The following is a 23,371-nucleotide window of genomic DNA, read 5'->3' as shown; positions in this document are numbered from 1 at the left end:
TGTTTGCGTAATCTAAGTTCAGTGAGTTTACCGCATTAAACTAACCGGAACTCGGCTAAACAATCCAAGGAGCCGTTCGACGGCATAGAGTAGCAAGGGTGCACCAATCGTCCGGAGCACGGTCGGGAACCGGAGTATACTCTATCACAATGATCACGAGAACCTTTGTGGGAGACTATAGCCCAATACGTGTACCTGACTGAAGTTGTAGAAGTGCTTATTTTGTCAACCAGACATTCATCACAACCAAGCGGTAAAGGAAAACATTTAAATGAAGGCGGTAAAGAGAAAACATGTAAAAGATCATCCCTTTAGTATTCAGAACATCTGTCACTAAAGTCAGAAGGTACAAGAGAGTGATCGTGTAATATACACAGAGAGCACATGAACGCCGCCGATTGTCACAAGCCATCGGATACTTCACACACAAACAAAAACAAGAATTGAAATCTAATCTAGCTAATCTACAATGGCTTTCAATGACGTCTTAAGTCTGTCACTAACCTAAGAGCAAAGAGGAACTTTTAAAACATATTCCATCCGTAGCTAATATTTATACCCATTAGGGTTTACAAGGTTTGAATTTCGAAATAGGAAAGTTTAGCACAAAATCTCGCGCAGAAGATCGTCGTTGTCGACCAAGTCGCACCCTGTTTTCCCCTGGTCGCGCCCTAGTCAAAGTTGTTGGTTGAGATCTAGACCTGGTCGCCCCTCAAGGTTTTGCTGGTCGAGCTATTGGTCGAGATCTAGACCTGGTCGCCCCTTAAGGTCTTTCTGGTCGAGCACTTGGTTGAGACTCTCAGTATTTCAATCTTCAGTTCAGCTTAGGAACTCGACCTGGTCGCCCCTCAAGGTCAACCTGGTCAAGCACTTGGTTGAGATTTTCGATATTTCTGGTCAAGCACTTGGAGTCTGTAGCTTTTGCCCTGGTCGCTCCTTGTGTTAGCTGGTCGCACCGCATGGTCGAATAGAGTCTTTTTCTCTTTTATGTGTGTTGAGGCACTAGGAGTTTGGCTGAACAGCTGATTTGAGCTCTAAGTATCTTAAATACACCCTTGACTTCTAGTATTGCTTAACTCCTTGGTTTTAACCTGTTTTTCCTGAAACACGAGAAAAGTTTGCATAACTCTGAAATATGATAACAAAGGGCATATACATGATAAAACAAGACAAGACAAAGGTAAATGAGGGCCTAAAATCATGCATTTTAGGGACTCATCAAGTATATCCCTGACTTTTAGAAAACTGAGTGAATTTCTCAAACCAGGCTCTTGGTGACTGTTTTAACCCATATAAGGACTTTTTCAGTTTACACACCTTTGTGCCAAACTTTTCACCAAATCCTGGAGGTACATCGATGTACACGTTTTCCTCCAGGTCTCCATTAAGAAATGCACTTTTTACGTCCAACTGTTACAGAGGCCAATCAGGAGTAGATGCAAGTGACAAAAGAACTCTTATAGAGTTTAGCTTTGTGACTTGGGAGAATGTCTCCAAGTAATCAATGCCATAGGTATGAGTGAATCCCTTGCCGACCAATCGAGCTTTATATTGTTCTAGAGAACCATCAGATTTATACTTGACTGTAAACGCCCATTTGCACCCTACAGTTGTCTTTCCTCTTGGTAGATCAACTAATTCCCACGTGCCATTTTTTTCAAGAGCTTTCATCTCCTCAAAGACAGCCTCCTTCCACTCAGGAACTTTTAGAGCATCTTGCATAGTATTAGGAATCTCCATAAAAGACAATTGTGAGGTAAAAGCACGAAAAACAGGTGAGAGATTTTCATATGACACATAATTGGACAATGGATGTTGGGTGCAAGACCTCACTCTTTCGGACAGCAATGGGAAGTTCAGAATCATTGAACTCAGGATTGGAACCAGAATCGGGTTCATAATTAGAGGACTTAGAACTTGAAGATGAAATGGACTAAACATGAGGTAAAGGCTCGATGAGGACATCACCTGGAGGGTTTATGGATTCTGGACAGTGTGAAGGAATGGAAGTCCCTTTCTTTCGAGTTGTCCTCTGTCGCGAGCATAGTAGTTAAAAGCGCGCCTCAGGCGCAAGGTGCAGTGAAGCGAAGAGGCTTGCGCCTCAAACCAGGTGAGGCGAGGCGACCTGCAAGAGGCGACGTTGGGCGAGACGAGGCGCACTGGGGCGACAGGCGTAGTGAGTCGCGCCTTGTGAATTTTTAGCCATTTAAAGTAGAGAAATAGCCACAGCCAGACCCGTAGCCCTCCTTCGACTCAAACGAACATAGCCCTCGCCCCTGTCGGCCCTTCGAAGCCCTTCGTGAGTTCGTCTTGCACATTCGAATCAGCAGGAGCCTTCGCGATCCTTCGAACCAGCAACGTGAGCTCGTCTGCGAGCCTTCGAACCAGCCGGGAGCCTTCGCTACTTCGTCTTCGAGCTTCAAACCAGGATCGTGAGTTCGTCTTGGACATTTTGAAGAAGCACGACCCTTCGCGACTTCGTTTCCAACCCGCAGGAGCCCTCGCGAGTTCTTCTTCTTCTTCTTCTTCTTCTTCTTCCTGCTCCTTGCTTGTTGCGTGCTACGTGCTGCTGACTGCTGCCTGCTGCCTTCTGCTTCTCTTTTTCTTCTTCTTCTTCTTCTTCCTGCTGCCTGCGTGCTGCGTGCTGCCTGCTGCTTCTCTTTTTCTTTTCTTTATATGTAAGCTTATAAATTAAATATTTTAATTAATATAAGCTTATAAATTATAACTAATACATAATATTTATTTTTTTTACTGAAATTTTCCTACTGTTTTTAAATTTGTAATATTTAGTTTAATTAATGTAAGTTTATAAATTATAACTAATACATAATATTTATTCTTTTTATTGAAATTTGGCTACTCTTGCTCTTCTTCTTCTTTATATGTAATTACTAATTAAATATTTAGTTTAATTAATGCAAGTTTATAAGTTATAACTAATACAGAATATTTATTCTTTTTACTGAAATTTAGCTACTATTTTTTAATTTGTAATATTTAGTGTAATTAATGTGAGTTTACAAATTATAACTAATACATAATATTTATTTATTTTATTGAAATATAGCTACTATTTTTTGATTTGTACTCTTTTCTTTTGATGTTGAACTATGTTGAATTGTTGATGCTTTTGGGCTAAATTTTCAATTTTGTAATTGAGTTTTTTGGCATTTTAAATTCTAATATTACTAGATATTCATATGTTCATATATCAATTACCCCAAATAGACATTTTACCCCATTTTAATAATTGTGCGCCTCACCTTCATGAGGCCCGCACCTTCGCCTCGCGCCTCGGCTTCAAAGACCCTTTGCGCCTCGGCTCGCCTCGCGCCTCTAACTACTATGATCGCGAGTAGACAATGTCAAATGGTACCAACGCTGTGGTTTTTTTATTTTTATTTTTATTTTTATTTTCTTTGTTTCTCCTTTGTTAGTCATTATAGGATCATGAACTTTTCATGAGATGGCACTGTAGGAAGACTTGCCTTTTCAGTATCTAAAAAACTTGACTCACTTTCTCCTGGTATAATAAAGCTTGGGTTTTCAAGTTGAATAATCAAAGTTGGAGAAGGATCATTTTGCGAGTCTTCAATTTGGAAAAAATCATGAAACACAGCCTGAGCTTTGTTTTGGTTCCCTCCCCACCCCGCGCGCACGTGGAAGATGAGGCATCAAATAGGGATTTAATTTAAAGGATGTAACATCCATGGTAACAAACATTTTTTTGGAAATGGGTTCAAAACATTTATACCCCTTTTGAGTGGGAGCATAACCAACAAACACACATTTTGTGGCTCGAGGTTCAAGTTTTCCTCGATTATGACTGAATATGAACAAAAGCGGTACAACCAAATATCTTTAGTGGTAAAGAAGAAGACAATCGATTTGTTGGATAAAACTTATGAAAAACATCAAAAGGTGTTTCAAAGCTTAAAACCTTATTAGACGTTTTATTTATGAGATATGTAGCAGTAAGAACGGCTTCACCCCAAAGATATTTAGGTGTACCTGATTGGTAAAAAGCAATGCCCGACCTACTTCCAATAAGTGTTTGTTTTTTCTTTTCAGCCAAACCATTTTGTTACGGAGTGTCGACACAAGCTTTGATGAAAAAATTCCTTTTTCAAGAAAAAAATTGGCCCAAAATGTTTTTGAAATATTCTCGGCCATTATCACTCCTCAATATTTGAATATTTTTTTGAAATTATGTTTGTACCATGGTGTAAAAATTTTTGAAAATTGTTTCCACTTCAGATTTTTCCTTTATCAAATAACCCCAACTTAATCTTGTGTGATCATCAATAAAGGTCACAAACTATTTTTTGCCAAAATACGTAGATGTTCTACATGGGCCCCAGATATCACTATGAATCATAGTAAATGGTGTAGTTGGTTTGTAGGGTTGGGTGGAAAAGGATGCATGATGATGTTTAGCAAATCGAAAAAATTCACATTGAAAAGAAGATAGACTTTTATTTCGAAATAAATTGGGAAACAAGTATTTTAAATATTGAAAACTAGGATGACCTAACCTATAATGCCATAACATGATATCATTATCTTTGAAAACAAAAACAAAATTTAAGCGAGTAATTTGACATTGTCTACTCGACTTAGGTCCATCGTCAAAATAATAGAGTCCATCTTTTTCCTTAGCACTGCCAATCATCCTCCCTGTGGTCAATCCTTGAAACTCACAATAAGAAGAGTAGAAATTAGCTTGACATCGATGATCAGAGGTAATTTTACTGATGGAATACAAATTGCAAGACAAATTTGGAACGTGGAGCACATCATAGAGAGTTAACAATGAAGAGAGTTTGATAGTTCCTATCCTGGCAATTACCGAGAGAAAACCATATGCAATTTTGACCTTTTTATTGTTTACACACGGACTATAGAATGAGAACAATTTGGAGCAACCAGTCATATGATTAGTTGCGCCAGAATTAATTATCCAAAAATGAATAGAATTAGGAATAACACCTAAAAACGCAGTAGCAAGAGAGTTACCCTTTTGTACCAAAGAACAAGATGGAGTTAAGGATAGTTTTGGAGATTGAAACAATTTGTACAGTTGCTCTAATTGCTCCTTGGTAAAAGGGACTGCATTTGAGTTGACAGAAGGCTCCTGAGTCTCTTCAGCAGTGGCTTGGTAGGCGTGACTGTCACGTTTGGATTTTGGCTTCCAATTTGTTGGTTTACCATGAAGCTTCCTGAAAAGTAAGGTGTGCTCCCAAGAGAAGAGGGGGGGGGGGGGGGTGAATTTTTAAATCTTGAGTTGATTTCAATTACACTTTTACAATCAACAACTCAACTCTTTATCAACCACCTAATTTAATAATTATTGTAATGTAAAGATGATGTTACCAATTCAATTTTCAATACTAACAATTTCAGATTTGATTTTATTTTTAACAATGAATAAGAATAACTTTGATGAATAGTGTCAAATTACCAATCTAAAGTATCTTGTAAAATAGATGAGATAATCAGCTGTATATTCAACAATTTTAGCTTTTAAGATTTCAATTTAATTCAATCATAAACTCCTTGTTTTAAATCAGTGTTCAATAATATTCCAACTTCTAGCAAATATTAAACATCCACGCAGTTAAAATTTAAAGAGATTTAGGAAGAGGAGAGAGACACCGGATTTTTACAAGGTTTGGCCAGTAGCCTACGTCCTTGCCTCAAGCAACCGCTGTGAGGATTTTCCTTTCCAACTTATTTACAGGCCAAGTTACAACCTCTCTGTATCAGGTGGAGATCCCTCTCTAACAAGAATAGACCTTCTCGTTAGCCAATGATTCAACAACCCTGAATCGTCAAAACAAAATAACAAGAAAAGCAAACTTTGTTGCCATACAATGAACACTCTCAGTTAGAGCAGATTTGTACAAGTTAAAAGCACAATATACTTCAGCAAATAAACAATATAAAGAGATGAAGCTCAAAGTAACTTTCACCAGGGTTCTTTAGATAAGAAAAATCTCAGTTAGAAGAGCTAAGAACCGTGAACTTTTATTAGCAAAATCATAGCAGGTACTTTAGCAAAAGTATTAGCAAGATAGCTTTGGAGAGTAGAAAGAATTTAGCTTGATTGCTGCTTGTAGGTGTGATTAATCTTTAGGTTTCACATGTATTTATAGATAGAAAAACTTAATTTTCGTATTCCCCAAGTTACTTGGAGTGTTTCCCAAGTTTTAACAAAATTTGGGGGCCAAGTAATCAATTTTGAAAACTTTTCCTCACTGTTTTAAATTTAAATAACCCGAAGGTCAATCGACTGTGATTTACAGGGTCAGTCACTTGATCCTTTATATTTTAGCAAAATTTCAAACTCAGAATGGGGTCAGTCGCCTGAGCCTATGAGGTCAGTCGCCTGATTCTATTTTGTTTGCTCAATTTATTCAGCATTTAATATGTCAGTCAACTGATCACACACAGTCAGTCGCCTGGAGTTTTAACTTTTTGAAAACTTTGATTTTTCAATACTTTGATCCTTTAATTTTGGAAGAACTTAAATGAAACTTTAATTAAAAAAAAAAAACATTTTCCGGTATTTTCAAAAACTGGTCTCTAAGTCAATAAAGATTCCTAAGAGCTTCAAACACTTATATTGAAAATATGCGAAGTACTTACATGAGACTTTTAAACAACTATGACACTTCTATTCACCAAGTCTTCATGTATAGCTTCTATTCTTCATGTTTAGCTTGACTTTAAGCTTTAATAGTTTTAGCTTCATAAGATCTTGTAACATTAAATTCGAGCTTTTAACGGACTTTGTCAAGCACTTTGATATTGGTCACTTGAGTCATTTGATCTTGATACTTGAGTTACTTGAAACATAATCACTTAACCAAATATGTTAAGTTCCCTTGATTTGTTATCATAAAAATAAGATTCTTAAGCCTTGTTAGACCAACACTTCCAACACGTCTCCTTCGTATGTCACAGTTCTTTGCAAGGAAAATAAAGAGCTTGGGAGAATCCCGATGACCTCCGGGGACCGGCTCTGACGCTCAAGTCATAGTTAGCATGACACATTGTTATTGCAACTATAATTGAGTGTTAGAGAGTTACAGTATCAGAGGGTGTCCTTCACCTTCTCCTTGTATGTGTCTTTTATAGGCTCCCAAAAGGGGTTAGAGGTCTTGTTGAAGAATTGGGTAAATTGGTAGACCGAATCACACTTATAGGTATCTCTCTCTATTTAAATTTTAAAATATGTCCCAAGTACATAACAAAGACCATATCACCTTAGTGACTCACGCTTACACAATAATAATACAGCAGTAACACTATAACTGCAGTAACTAGTAACCATCTCCCTCTTAAGCTGGAGTTTGAGCTTGTTACAAATGGATTTAATCCTAGCACCTCCCAAGGCTTTAGTGAATAAATTGACGAGTTGGAATTCAGATTTCATGAATGCTTGTTGTAATAAGTTTTCGCACAAGGTTCTCTCGAACAAAGTGACAATCAACTTCAATGTTTTTCATCCTCTCATCGAGGACTGGGTTGGAGGCGATATTAATAGCAGCTTGATTTATCATACCTTAACTCCATAGGTCGGGAATGTGGAAAATCAAGTTCCTCTAACATGTTCTTTGCCCAAATAAGCTCACATATAGTGTGGGCCATGGCCCTATACGTTGACTCAGCACTCGACCAAGCCGCCACAATTTTCCAAGATACCAAAAAACCTCAAGAAAGAAAAACAATAGCCAGTTATAGATATCCTTTTGGAAGATGACTAAACCCAATTTGCATTTGTATATCCTTGTTTACAAGTGTGACACCAATCTTGATATAAGAGACCCCTCCTAGGTGTACCTTTGGGGTATCTCAAGATATGAATGATTGCATTTCAAGGACTTGTTCTTGAAGAATCAAGAAATTGGCTTACAACCATGGTGTTAAATTTCACAAAATTGTCTAAATTTCAACTTTCCATCAACCTCAAAATCGAAATGATAGCTGTCAAAACTAGCTGAAATTTATTAACTCAAAATTTTAGCAAACTTGTTGAAATTTTAACTTTAGAAAGAAATTTCCTTAGAATTCAAATGTGAGATTTAGGCGCCAAGTGAAAATTTTCTCCTAATTTATTATTATTATTATTATTATTATTATTAGTTTTTATTGAAACAAAAGATTATTACAAGGGCTTTTGAAATAATATGAAAAATTGAACTTACAACAACATTTCATTTAACCATTCATGTCTAAATTAACTTTATTTGTATAATAAATAATATTAATTGATTTATGAATTTCATTTATATTAACCAAATATGTCTAATACACATATTCTATTATGAATATGTTTATACACATTATATTGTGAATATGCTTAATACTCATTATATTACAACTATTGCACCTCACACACAACACAGATGTCCTAAAGCTTACATTATTATGTCTTTTAATGATTTTTAAAGTTTCATAAAAAGAATTCCATGCTTTACTATTAATCTTCATCATTTTTTCAAATCGAAATTGAAATTTTTGTTGAATTTTCATAATTTTGGGGCTTTGAAATTATAGTAAAAATTGAAATTTATGACCCTCAATGCTTTACTACTATTTTCCATTGTTTTTTCAAATTGAAATTGAAATTTTCTTTGAAATTTCCATAATTTTGGAGCTTCGAAAATTTAGTCGAAATTGAAATTTCAGACCTTGCTTACAACACTCTTTGCTAAAGGTATATCGAGAAGAGTGATTGTGAGATAATTCAACTTTCCAACAAGTCTCTGGTATCTTTGAAGGTCAACCAACATATCATCTACATCTAGCACTAAGTTGCTATTAGGATCCATGGGTGTATCATGGATTGGATCCCAATAGTCCAATTTCATTTGAAAGGTCGAGGACGTACTTCCTCTGTGACAAGATGGTCTCCATATGAGATTTGGATAATTTTATCCTCTAGAAGTATTTCAATGGCCCTAAACCCTTGGTTTGAAATTTAGTTTGTAGAAAATGCTTTTGGTTGGATACCTCAGTTATCATCATCGGTAATCACAATATCATCTGCATACACAATGAGCAAAATTGTACCTAAAGTAATATAATGATAAAATTCAAAGTGATATATTGCGCACCTTTAAAGATCAAACCAAAATAATGCGACATTGAATCAACCAAACCATGCTTTGGGAGATTGTTTCAAATCATATAATTTGACACTAATTGCAACTCCCTCTAAGCAACAAGCATAGGTGGTTGCTAATCACCAAATCGAAAGGCATTCCTCTCATCTAATTGATCCAGAGTCCAAAGTCTTTTGGTGGCTAAGTAGATGAACAAATGAATAGACGCAAGTTTAGCGACTAGGAAGAATGTGTCGCAATAATCCAAACTGTACCCTTGAGTGTATCCTTTAGTAACAAATAGGCTTTCAAATGAGCCACAAAAGACAATGGTACTTACAACATAGTAATATAAGGGTAAAAAAATAGTACCAACTCCCCATCATAAGGGATTATATGTCATTAAGGGGGATTATATGTCATTAAGGGGGTTTATATACATTATACCCCTTTATATTCTTCTTTTACTTTAAAAAAATCAATGGCTTCCCTTATTAAATGGGCTTCAAGAATTTGTTGAGCATAGGGTACTTTCATCCCCTAAGAAACAATCAAACAACTAATAAACAACATATCCAAAAAATAAAAGTTGCCTAAATTCGAATGCGAAGGTGGATGATTGGTATAACAATTAAAGGATAAATTAAGGAATGAACATACTAGCAATAAGTTAGGCATAACACTAGTAGAAGATAAGATAAGAGAGGGGTGGCCAAGTAGTGCGCCTAGGAGGAGTGAGTTAGTCATTGTTACTGGTAGTAGAAGGGGTAGAGGTAAAGAGGTAGACCTAAAATAACTTGGAAAGAGATAGTGAGAAAGAATTTAATAGCTCTTAAACTAGCTGAGGAAAATGCTCTTCATTGGGTGAATTGGTGGAAATGGATTCATGTATCTGACATCACCTAGTAGGACTTACGGCTTCTTGTTATTTGTTGTGGGGTAATTTTCACCCTTATCAATATCCAAAAATAAATCAGCTTATAAAATCCTTTCAGTGGAAATTATTAAATTTGACACTTCAATAAAATAAGAAATTAACTAAAGTATGTGCAGAAAATAACTAGAACACAAAAAGATTAGGTATGTCATTATAAGAATTAGTTTAGAAATAACTAGTTTTATTGTATAACAAGATTGATGTGTGAAATATTGAATTTAGCTAATAAATATTGATTTAGATAACATAAAACTTCAATTATTTTAACTGATATGAAAGCATTGCATTTGAATGATTTTCAGTATAGGAGTCTAATTGTTTGAACATAAGGAATGTGATAAAGAGTTTATTTGGGATTAAATTACTTTTGTGTCTATTTGGAATTAAATTCTAGGTTGGCTGCAGGGTATCAAGGCATTGTTTCCTTCTGATTGCAATCCATTCTATGCGGGTTTTGGTAACAGAGACACTGATGAGATTAGCTACCTTAAGGTGGGAATCCCAAAAGGAAAAATTTTCATAATCAATCCTAAGGTAATCCATGAGGCTTCTTGTGTTTTGTGCTTAAAACAGAAAGGGCTTATGATATAATTTTGACCAACTTCCTTCACCGTGATTGTGTTTTGTAGGGTCATGTTGCTGTGAACCGCTGTGTTGACACAAAATCATATACATCTCTCCATGAACTTGTGAATGGGATGTTTCCACCCATGTCCTCTTCTGAGCAGGTTTGGTTCTGCAGTACTTTTCCGTCTTTGAAAGTAATAAATCTAACGCTGTTTTGCACTAACTGCCCCTCTCTACCCCCAAAAGAAAACCCTACTGTTTATTTTTGCCTCAAAAAATTCTCCTCAGGCAGGGAGATTGAACCATTCTTGTTTTGGATAATCCACAAACCTTTTATGCATGACATTGGCAATGTCTCGCCTGAATTTAGTTGAAGTTTTACCTATATACGTATCTTATCTTCCCGAAAGAGAATTCTTTGTCTCAAACTTTCAGGTGTAATTGGTTCTGAATTGTACTGCCTCTCAAATTTTTTTTCCCTGACACATTCCTTCTCTTGGTCCCAGGAGGATTATAATTCATGGAATTTCTGGAAACTACCTCCTCCTGATCTTGATGTCTAAGATTGTCAAGAATAAATTATTGCTCAACACTCTAGATTCGGAAACGGAGGGCATTCACAGCTTCTTTTGAAAGGACTCAGGTAAATTTTAATTTTGTCTTTGGTTAGTTTGTAAATAACATGGAATGGAAATTTTTGGCAGTGCTCTGAATTCCCCATCAAAATCTCCCACATGCATGAATCCACAGAGTGAATTTTTCTAGTGCATCCAGATGACACCAGCAACATTGGAATGATGATTCTGGTGGTTTCAGTGAACCACTATTTTGTTTATTTAGAAATTTGTCTTTTAACAATGAACAGACTGGGAAGAACCAAAATCATTTCTTCAAGGAATAGGATATGCTTATTCTGCATGTAAGCAGAATGAATGGTTACTTTCTGGACATGAGTGGTCTTAAGGATGTAGTGGAGACCCAATTGCATGCATTCTAGGACAACATTTCTGAAATTTTAAGTGAAAGAGAGCTTTATAGAATCTCCAGAATTTCTGTCCATTCATAATACACATTCACCTTGTCCTGCTTCAAATTCCAGAGTTACGGGTGAATACAAGTAATTGTTTTTCTTTTACCCCCATCTTTTAAAGACTAAGAACTACAGGGTTCAGTGCAGCCAATGCTTTGTCGAAGACGAAAGTCCCCCGTTCCTTCTTGATTGCGTGGAACTCTTTCATTCATTGGCAATGGAACGTAATGTAAAGATGATTTTACGACGAGATGAATCCATCACTCTTGTATTTTGCTTCATAATTAGAAAATTTTATAGTTTTGTAGTTTGTACAGTCTACAACACAGTGTTGTAACCCACTGAACATTCGTATGAACATTGCAATGTTCCATGTAATAAACATTTATCAGAAATTTATAAGGGCATGGATATTTTCCAATCTCCCACGAGCATATATGAATAATTGTATAGTTGTATTCATATGCAGATGCATTTCTCATACTTGTTCGCTGTTTCAATACTTTGCAGCTTTCTAGTGTGCTAGAGCCATAGGATAAATTACAGTACACATCCTTGAAATACTTAGTTGGTGGATAAAAATATTTTTATCTTTTGAAGTAAGGTAAAAAGGAAACAAATTTTATTCTATACATAAAAGTATGGATATTGTAGATCATTGTGAATGAAATATATCGACTAAATGTTCTTGGACCAAGTTGGGCCAATCCATCATAGATGATCAGTTCCCATAATTTCTATCGAGCGATTCCTTTAAATTTTTGCTTTCTTTTTTAGAACAGAACTATTAGGCAGAGGATATATTCAGTGGCAAGTGGGAATCTGATCCTCTTAAAAACTCGTGGAGCAGTGAAGTTAGCTGATACGATCAGATTAGATATTCCTATTCAGTCCAATGGAAGGATATGACTTCGACTCGAATCAGACTATTCAAGCATTCTTCCAGACACTCCATAGAAAGTAACTTGATAAGAGAATTTTGTAAGTGCTTTTAAGTGTGTTTGTTTTCTAGGATAAGGGTGATTAAACTTGATTATAATTTCTTATAGCTGACATTCAGTAGTCAGTTCAATCTTAGCCTTGCCAAGTTTTAGCTTGCAGAACAAACTTACCTTTAGGCCCCAAAACAACCTTCTTTACTAAACCCAACCAAAAGCACTACTTTTTTCTGAATAATTACTTCTGTAATAAAAAAGTAGTGTAATTACTAACAGTAGTGTCAAATGAGAAATTATTAGATACACTAGGTGTATACACTTGATCTAACAAAATTTCATCATGTGTACATATTTTAATTAAATAGGTAATTTTTTGTACACATGGAGAAATCATAATAAATTCATTGTATACACTTGGTGTACCTAATATTTTCTTGGTGTGTATTAGGGGTTATGACTCTTCTGCTTCTTCCAGCTTATTTCTTTTTTTTTTTGGCCATGTATAGTGTTTTGAGAGTGTAGAATTTAAGTTTAAAATATTAATATGCATGGATATGAATATAATTTATATAATTATGTATTATATGTTAGTATCGAAGGTGTTGATGGGTGGACTTGATATATATGGGTGTGCACCACTTGATTCAAAAGTTTAACCCTATTGGGTTTTGAGCAAAATCATGTATATAAACATCCATCTTTCACTCTATTTTTTTTTTCCAATATGGGACAAACTCACAAGTGAAATTCTCAACAATTTCTCTTTCCCTAAGAATAGAAATCGTCTTCATTATGGGAGCAAACCCAATTCTCCTGCAGTTGCTCAAGTGGGCCTTAGCCACTGTGTGTTACGTGCCTCGGATTGCATTTCACGTGCCTACGAATCAATCCTACCTCCACGTCCTGACCCTATTCAAATCCATCTATTAGGCAATGATCCTTATTTGCCTTGGCCATACATTTGGTTCTCCAACTGGTAGCACATTAGGAGAATTAATTTCATACCTTGACTTTACGATATCGCTTACCTATAGTTATGAACCATTGACTTAGATACCACTTGTTGTGAAATTATGCCTTAATATTATGTGTGTACACACAGCAAATAAAAAAATTAGAAAAAATAAAAAAATGAAGAAAAATACAAATTTATGTTGTTCGATAATGTGCCTATGTTGCGGAGTCCTTATGCAATTTTGACTATCAAATGAAAAAATTCCTTAGGGTTTCAACCCTCAGTTATGAAGTGTATATATAACCCCATATAAAAAGTCCCAAGATACCCTTATATGATATACAATTATGCCGCACCTTGACTCAAACATATTGTGCCGTACTGTTTGGGGAGGGGGAGAGGAGGGGTGCTTCGCCCCTTAGCACCCTCCCAACACACCCCACTTAACTAGTCTAAGCAGTCTGGGACGTCTTACGCATAGAGGCGCAAGGCCCCGGAGCCCTCCCATTTGTGCCAACCTTCAAGTGTATATCCTCTAAATGTGAATCACAACTCAACGATCTCCACCTTGGCGAATGTTTGCCCTTTTGGCGCTTTCAAACCTGCACCTCCACCTAAAGTCGCACATCATTTGATTCAACAACTAGTAATATAGAATAAGTTTAAGCAATGCAACAATTTTTCCTTAGTAACAACCTTCTTTAATATATTAATTGCGTTTTCTTGCGTAATCACCTTAATTAATTGAATCTCATCAGGATTAATCAACTTTCGTATCTTATGATATTTGACCACAATGTACTTTATTCTGACATGATAAACTTGGTTCAATGCTAAGTAAATAACACTTTGACTGTCACAATGCAAATGAATAATTTGTTGCTCTATGCTAAGTTTAGTTATTAATTCCTTTAACCACATAGCTTCCTTTGTAGCCTCCGTCACTATCATATGCTCTATCACAGCAGTAGATAATGCAAAAACTCACTGTAACATGGATTTCTAACAAATAGGTCCACATGATATAATGAGTACATAACCTATGGTGGACCTTCTATCATCTAAATCTCATGCATAATCTGCATCAATGAATCCTTATACCAAAACTAAATAGTGTCTTGGGCAAACTCAATTCCAAATTTGCAGTGCCTTTCAAGTACTTGAGGATCCACTTCAAAGCACTCCAACTTTCCTTGCTTGAATTTGTCATAAACTAACCCACCATACTAACTACATGTGCAAAATGTGGGCGAGTACAAACCGTAGCATAAATTAAGCAATCCATTGTATTTGTGTATGTTACTCTTGAAATCTCCTCCACATTCTCTTATAATTGTGGACATTGTGTTGAAGATAACTTGAAATGATTTGCCAATGGGTTGACATTGGCTTAGCATTGCTCATGCTAAATCTCTCCAACATCTTCTTTTTATAAGCCTTTTAAGAGACCCAAAGCTTTTGATATTTCCTCTTTTTTCGTATTTCTATCCCAAGGATCTTATTTGCAACACCAAAATCTTTGATCTCAAATTCCTTACTTAATGAGAACTTTAAACTATTGATATCACGAATATTCTTTGTAGCAATCAACATATCATCAATATATAGTAGTAAAAAGATAAATGAACTATCAGATATACTTCTAAAGTAAACACAACAATCATACTCACAGTGGGTATATCTAATACTTATCATGCATGAATCAAAATGCTTGTACCACTGCCTTGGTGATTGCTTTAGGCCATATAATGATTTCCTCAATCTCCAAACATAATTCTCCATTCTAGGTTCCAAGAAACCTTCCAATTATTCCATATAAATTTAATCTTCTAAATCATCATGAAGAAATGTTGTTTTAACATCTAGCTTCTTTAACTCCAAATCAAACTACGATGCCATGACCAATATAATCTGAATAGAGGTATGCCGGACAATAAGAGAAAATATCAGATCATATTCTATTCCTTCCCTATGAAAGTACCCTTTTGCCCTTAGTCTGGTCATAAATCGTTTACCATCTCTTTTTGAAATATCATCTTTCTTCCTGAACACCCATTTGTATCTCACTGCTTTCCTTCTCGTAGGAAGTTCCACAAGCTCCCAAGTCTGATTTTTATGCAAAGACTCCACCTCTTCCATCATAGATTCCATCCACCTATATCTTTCTAGATCAAAAATTGCATCTTGGAAAGAATATGGATCTCTACTACAACTAACTAGAACAAAGGAGGCTATATCTTTAAAACCATATCTTTGCCGTGCATGGATAATGTGTTTGGATTTGTTTGTAGCTACGTTATGGTTATCTAATTACCGTTGATCATGTTGCTCAATTGAGAGCATTTTTGGTTGCTGGTTCTGAAGTTTACCAAGCTCCACCTGTACCTGTGGCTCCTTCTTATTAGCTTTACTATCTTGTCCATCTTCTTTACATCTTAGCATTGATACCTCATCAAACATCACATCTCTGCTCATAAGACCTTCTTATCATTTGGATTCCACAATTTGAACCCTAACCCCCTTTTCATAACTAATGAAAATGCACCTCTTGGATTTAGGTTCGAGTTTGGATCGAAGCTCACTAGGAATGTGAGTGTATGTTGGATAATTGAAGATCCTCAATATAAAGTAGTCAACTTTTTTATCTATCCAAACTTCCAAGACAACTTTACCATCCAACTTTGCAAAAGGTGACTTGTTAATAATATAAAATGTCATGCTGATTGCATCTGCTTAGAAATTCTTAGGCGATTTTGCATGTAATCTTATGCTCCTAACTTTCTCAAGTAGGGTCCTGTTCATCCTTTTAGCCACCCCATTATGCTGTGGAGTCTAAGGAGCTATAAAATATTTGACAATTCCTTCATGCCTGAAGAAGTTCAAAAACTTATCAAACTTGTGCTCCAACCCATTATCTGACCTGAGACACCACTTATTTTTCTATTTGTTTCTCAACTTCTGCCTTTCACTACTTGAATTTGAAGAATAGCTCTGATTTTTCCTTTATGAAGTAAACCTAAAGCTTTCTAGAGTAATTAGTAATGAAGCTAACAAAATACTGAGCTTTGTTTTTAACTAGTACCCTTGCAAGTCCCCTAACATCAATATGAACATAATTCAAAATACATCTACTCTTTTAGTAAAACACAATACCTGCGAAAATCGACTCTACATTCTTTCAACCCTTTCAACAATTTTCTCTTATGGAGTTCCATTGTACCCCGTTCACTAATATATTCCAAGTGCATATGCTCTAGAGCTTAGTGTCAACTGTGTCAGTATTCGATGAAGTGGCTATTGCACTACCCACAATTGTATTGCCTATTAGCTGATATAAATTGTTATAGACTTTTTACCCTTTATAACAACCATAGAATCCTTTAACACCTTTTGGATTCTACTTTTAGGAGTTGTTGAATGTCAATAAAAAGTCTTTTCTAAGTAACCTAGAGAAAGCAAGTTCTTCAATTCTGAAACATGTCTAATATTTTTAATATTCTAATAATGTCATCAAACATTTTAACTTCCACAGTACCAACTTCAATTACAGGACAAGGATGATCATCCTCAATAATTATCGAATATCACATTCCCTATATATCTTAAACCATTCCTTATATGGATAATACCATAAGGAGCAACCAGAATCCATAGTTCAAGTATCTAGAAAATAATTGTTACCTAAAGCAACTAGCAAGAATTCTTTACCGGCTTAACTATATGCTACAACACTTGTAGGGCTTGAAGTTTAGTCTTTTTTGTCTTTCTCTTTCTTCCAAAGAGGGCAATCTCGCTCATAGTGTCCCTTCTGTTTGTACTTGAAGCACTTAACATTTTTGGCCCTTAATCTAGACTTCGGTTTGTATTTTTGCTTATACTTCTCCGTGGATTTCCCTTTCTTATGCTCCCTTAGCAACCAAGCCCTCTAGTTCATGGTCTTCTTTATTCAATATTCTTTTAGCTTGTTTGATCTAAGAACCCTATAAATATCTTCATAGCTTAGAGTAGATTTCCTATAGAGTAGTGTCATAACAAAGTGTTCAAATGAAGAATGAAAAAAAAGATAACAACTTCAGCGTTTTGTCTTCATTTTCAATCTTCACATCCACTTTAAGAAAATGAGCGAGGATGTAATTGAACTGATTTATATGTTGATCTCCACACTAAAGCATACGAAGAAACAATAATAACTTTTTTAAGAGTAATTTATTAGTATTGCTCTTCGATATATACAGACTCTCCAATTTCATCCACAAACCATTGGCAATTTCTCTTCCATCAAATTGAATACGACATAATCTTCTAAACAAGATCGAATAGTATTAAAGGCGATATGTTCTAGTTGTAAACCTTTTTTTCAATCAATAGATCAGTTAGCATAGGCTGAAGTTTCCTTTACCATTCAACTTTTCAAATTTGATCTTCACCCTGCACATCCTTGCTGCGATCTAGATTTATGTTACCAAAGGCCACGCAAGATTAATTACTTGTGAGCTGAAAATTCAAATTGAAAATTGATATTACATAGAGTCTGGGTTTAAGAGCCTGCCCCTGCCAGGTCCTATGGATTCATGGGAGCTTAAAAACAGAGAAGATGATAGTTTGCTCAAGAACTTGGAACTAAGATTACAAATTCATATCACAGACTTATACACTGCATGCCATACAGTTATCATACAACCAAAGCAGAAAAATTCAACAAAGCACAGAGCAATCCTCTGTTCTTCCTGCTCAATCCGACATTAACCCTTAATTATTTGGACTTCAAGCTTAGTCTAGAACTTCTACTTCAAGTTAAGATGACAGGTAGTCTAGCTCTTGGCTGCTGATAATTAGATTAGATACGGAGGTGACTGTCCACTTTTTTCAGCACAATCCTCACGCCCAAGTTCTTCTCCGCGAATTCCTGGAGGTTTTCGATCTCGCCGGCGTCGATGAACCCGCTGTGGTCGGTATCCGCCTTCTTCAGTCCGGACCAACTCTTCCACCGCGCAAACCATCCTCCGGTGGCCTTGATGGCGGCCTGGAGCTCGCCTCTGCTGATCCGCCCATCCTTGTCGGTGTCGAAGCTCATCAACCACCGCTTGAACTCCTCAATGGTCATCTCGCACTTTCCGGTGCTGGGGACACTGCGGTAGTGTTGGATTGCCATTGTAAACTAAGCGATTGTTGATGGGGATTCAGATTGAGCAGAGGAGGAGGATGGATTGGGTTATTATATCTGTTTCTCTTATTGCAGAATAAGAATCAGACGGCATGGTGGAGGACAAAGATCAAAAAAGGATTTCCCATTTGAGATGGGATGCTGGCAATCCTAATCTTTTGGTGACGACTGCGTACTTATTCTTATGACGTGATGCTAATCATTTTTTATGAAATGCAAATTCGCATGACATGTGAGACTGGCGATAAATATTACATGATAATTAATTATGTGGGCATAAGATGATCTTCGTGTTCTTCTTCTGTCAAGAGCAGACTGCAGAATCTTACAAAGCAATATATGTGATCTTGGTTCATAAATTTTAGAACAAAACGGGTTTGATTTGAATTAATTAATAATGTTTAGAATATTGTGTAATTTGGTCAATTATACATAGCTGTGCAATGAGTCCCATCTCTCTTATAAGGGAGAGGAAAGAGAGGGAAAGAAAAGAGAGGGGTAAGCGAAATTGGAGGAAAAATATTCAATGACTGATCAGAATTGATTCAATACTCACAAGAAGAAATAAGAGAGAGATTCGGGGAGAGAGAAAGAAAAAAGAGATATTGCCTATTCCACATGCATACGCGTATAAGCTTAATTATATTAATTGACGAATGGGAAAATAATTTGAAAAAATAAAATAATTTCATATTAACTAAAAATAACAAAATAAACTCCAAAGAACCATAATTCTTACAAATTATTAATAACATAAAAAAAAAAAACATTTAAATTCTAGTTGCTATATGTTTGGCAAATAGGAATGAAATTAAATTTAGTTGAGTGATTTAATTCTTAATTGGCATGTTTGGTAGATATATATATATATATGAATGAAAATGAATCGAATTACATAATGTAGGCATACCATTTTGTCTGTCCATTACATAGTAAAATCTTAGGTATTCTTAAATTTTATATTTCTTTTTTTTATTATTATTTAATTTTGGTGCAATCTAAGGTCTTTGTTTAGGCGTGATCTCTCTTCAATTCAATCCTTATTGCCCTAATTTGAATATTCATGCATTAGGCAAGTTTTACAATTATCCATTTCCATTTATAAAATACAATCAAAAAAGAATAAATGAAAAAATACAAAAAAGCAAAAAAAAAGAGATATAGAGCAGCCTCGGCCGTCCTCAATCCTCCAATCGGGCCAGCCTATTGAGTTCCCGCGCCTACACACACAAAAGGAAATTACGATTCGTTGTAGTTCAGCAAGAAGCTCAATCTTAGGCTTAGTTTTGTATCTGAGGCTGTTGTTTGTGGCTTTTATATTTTGTTTTTTTGTTTTTAAGCAAAGAAGGAAGAAGGAAAAACATGAAAGGGCAACACAACAGGAAATCGCCGACGAATGCCCTGTGTTCGTCGACAAGAGGACAACAATGACTCGTCAACGAAGGTTTTGAAATCGTCGACGAGAAAATATTGAGAGCAGGAAAATCTTAGAATTCTGGACTCATTGACAAAAGTATGTTATTGTTGATGAGTGGTCTTCTATGGATCATCGACGAAGCCCTGAACTCGTCGACGAAAGGCGCCTGAGCTGCGAGCAATTTTTTATGAATTTTGAATTTTGAACGTTGGGTGGTTGGGTAAACGAAGGGAAACCTCTGAGGAACTTCTATATATGTTATTCTGGGCATATATTGAAGTAAGGAGTGATCATTTTGAGAAGTGTATTTTGTACATTATGATTTTCATAGTGAAATTTGTGTGTCATTGCTTTTGTGGATGTAGGCTTTGCTAAACCACATAATCCTTTGTATTGTTCTGATGTGTGTTATTTACTTCTTCTTGTTTATTCTGCTGTGCATCTTCATTATTTGATCCATATCACAACAAATTGGTATTGGAGCAAGGTTGTTGTTATGGCATTGGGATCATCTTCTGCAAGATTTTACGTTGTCAAATTCGATGGAATAAGAAACTTTGGTTTATGAAAGAGGAGAGTGACGGACATTATTATGCAACAAGGAATGACTAAGGCTTTACTTGATACTCAACCGGAAGGAATGGATGAGGTAATGTGGGTAGATTTGAAAGCAAAGGCAGTGTCTACAATACGTTTGTGTTTGGCCGACGAAGTTCTCTATCGGGTGATGGAGGAGGATTCTCCAACAGCTATTTGGTGAAAGTTAGAAAGTCGGTACATGTCTAAATCCCTCAATAACAAAATTTTTCTTAAGCAACGTTTATATTGACTTAAGATGGTTGAAGGATCAAGTTTGGATCAACACATCAAGGCTTTTAACCAAATCATAAGTGAATTGATGAGGGTTGATGTGAAGTTTGATGAGGATGATAAGGCTTTGATGCTGTTAAATTTTTTGCCCTCGACTCATACTTATGAAAATCTTGTGACTACTTTTACGTGGGAAAAAGAAACTCTTGATCTAGAAGAGGTAACAAGTGCCTTGTTAAATTTTCATCAAAGGTTGAAGATATGTGATGAAGGAGGACTTCTGGTAAAGGGTAGTAATGAGCAAGGCAAAGGAAAATTTAAGAATGAGTATAGTCAGAAATCATCCCAAAATCAATCCAAGAAGAAGAAGGGTGTTATAAATGCGGTAAAAAGGGGTATATGAAATCGGAGTGTCCAAATTGGAATAAGGGAAATGCTCAAAAGCATGAGGGGATTTCAAAATCTGTGAATGTTGTTCAAGAAGAAGATTCAGCAGATGGTGATGTTCTATCAGTTTCAGCAGGGTCAGATAATCTAACGGACTCTTGGATACTTGACTCGGCATGTTCTTATCACATGACTCCGAACAAGGAGTGGTTCAACACTTACATGTTAGTGAATTTTGTATGAGTTCTTATGGGTAATGATGCTTCTTGTAAGATCGTTGGCATAGGAAATGTGAAGATAAAGATGTTTGATGGTGCTGTAAGAACATTATGTAATGTAAGACATATACCTGAGTTGAGAAACAGTTTAATATCTTTTGACACTTTGGATTGTAATGACTTTAATTACAAGTCTAAAGGTGGAGTTTTGATGGTATGGAAAGGTAATATGACTATAATGAAAGGACAGAAACTGGATGAGAATATTTACACGTTGTAGGGAACTAGCATTGTAGGGGGAGTTCATCTCCAGCCGTGGATGCTGAATCAGATGAGACTGTCTTGTGGCATATGCGTCTTGGGCATATGGGAAAACACGACATGAAGGAACTACATAAGAGGAAACTCTTGAAGGGCTTGAAATCATGTGAGCTGAAATTTTGCAAGATATGTGTTTTTGGAATACAAAACATGGTAAAGTTTAGACCATCTATTCAAAAAATAAAAGGTATTCTTGACTATGTACATTCAGACGTTTGGGGCCCAGTTAGAGTTGCAACAAAGGGTGGACATGTGTATTATGTAAGTTTCATTTATGATTACTCACGGAAGGTCTGGGTTTATTTCATGCGTCACAAATCAAGTACGTTTGCTAAATTTAAGATTTGGAAGGTTGAAGTAGAGAACTAGACGAGGAGGAAAATCAAATGTTTAAGGTCGGATAATGGGACCGAATACGTTGATTCTTGGTTTATGGAGTTTTGTGTGGAGTAGGGCATCAAGAGACATTTTACAGTTCGTCAGTCACCTCAACAAATTGGTGTGAAAAAATGGATGAATTAAAATCTTACTGATAGGGCTCGGTGTCTCAGATTGAATACAGGGCTACCAAAGAACTTCTGGACTAAGGCAGTTAGTATGACTTGTTTTCTGGTAAACAGATTACCAAGAGTGTCACTAGAGGGTAAAGTGGCAGAAGAGATATGGACGAGAAATGCAGTAGACTATTCTGATTTGAAAGTAGTCGAGTGTCCAGCCTATGTCCACGTGTCTAGTGATGAGAAGTCTAAGCTTGACCCGAAGTCTTGTTGTTGCATCTTTTTAGGATATCCAATAGGCATAAAGGGGTACAAGCTATGGGATCCAATGGCAAACAAGGTGGTGATCAGTACGGATGTAGTCTTTAATGAGAAGGTTATGATGAAGCGTACTCAAGAATATGATGAATAGAAACATGAGTCAGAAAGCTGGGGTAGTGATGAACATATCGTGCAGGTGGGGGAAGCTCAAGGCAATGGAAATGATCATGGTCCCTAGTTGCAGGGAGCTCTAGTTTGGAAAGCTAGCAAGTTGACGATATTCCGTTAAGAAGATCCAGATGCACTATTTGGCCTCCGCCAAGGTATGAGTTTGAAGAGTTAGTGTCTTATGCTTTTCTTACTAGTTGCAATGATCCAACTACATTTTAAGAGCCAGTGCACAGTTAGGAGAAAGATAGATGGATGGGAGCAATGATTGAGGAAATGAAGTCACTACGTAAAAATCAAACTTGTCAGTTCGTGGAGTTTCCAAATGGGAAAATACCAATAAGTTGCAAATGGGTTTATAGCAAGAAGGAGACAATATCAAAAAAGGAAGGTGAAAAAGTCAAGGCACAGCTGGTGGCAAAAGGATACTCACAGAAGAAGGGGATAGATTATGATGAGATCTTTTCTCTAGTGGTCCGACATACTTCTATCAGAGTTGTGTTGGGGTTAGAAGCTTATTATAATCTTCATTTGGAACAAATGGATGTGAATACGACATTTCTTCATGGTGACTTGGAGGAACAAATC

At 36.1% G+C, this 23,371-nt stretch overlaps 1 protein-coding gene across 8 annotated transcripts in view; it reads left to right on the top strand.

Moving 5' to 3' along the window:
* Positions 1–23,371, top strand: part of LOC131161709 (phosphatidate phosphatase PAH2) — a 57,890-nt gene that overhangs the window by 21,415 nt on the left and 13,104 nt on the right. For 2 of the 8 annotated variants that reach the window (XR_009138602.1, XR_009138606.1), the window contains exons 8-11: positions 10,456–10,584; positions 10,680–10,778; positions 11,124–11,260; positions 11,783–12,068. Coding sequence is in view for 1 of the 8 variants with exons in the window: in XM_058117663.1 (XP_057973646.1) it covers positions 10,456–10,584; positions 10,680–10,778; positions 11,124–11,180 (285 nt within the window). In the remaining 7 variants the exon portion in view is untranslated. Of the gene's footprint in view, positions 1–10,455; positions 10,585–10,679; positions 10,779–11,123; positions 11,658–11,782; positions 12,069–23,371 lie in introns of those variants that run through there. The other 6 variants (XR_009138605.1, XR_009138601.1, XR_009138604.1 and 3 more) reach the window with 4 other exon arrangements.

The sequence above is a fragment of the Malania oleifera genome, chromosome 8 (assembly GCF_029873635.1).
Source record: "Malania oleifera isolate guangnan ecotype guangnan chromosome 8, ASM2987363v1, whole genome shotgun sequence".
NCBI classification, from domain to species: domain Eukaryota; kingdom Viridiplantae; phylum Streptophyta; class Magnoliopsida; order Santalales; family Ximeniaceae; genus Malania; species Malania oleifera.
This window is presented reverse-complemented; position numbering and strand designations above follow the sequence as displayed.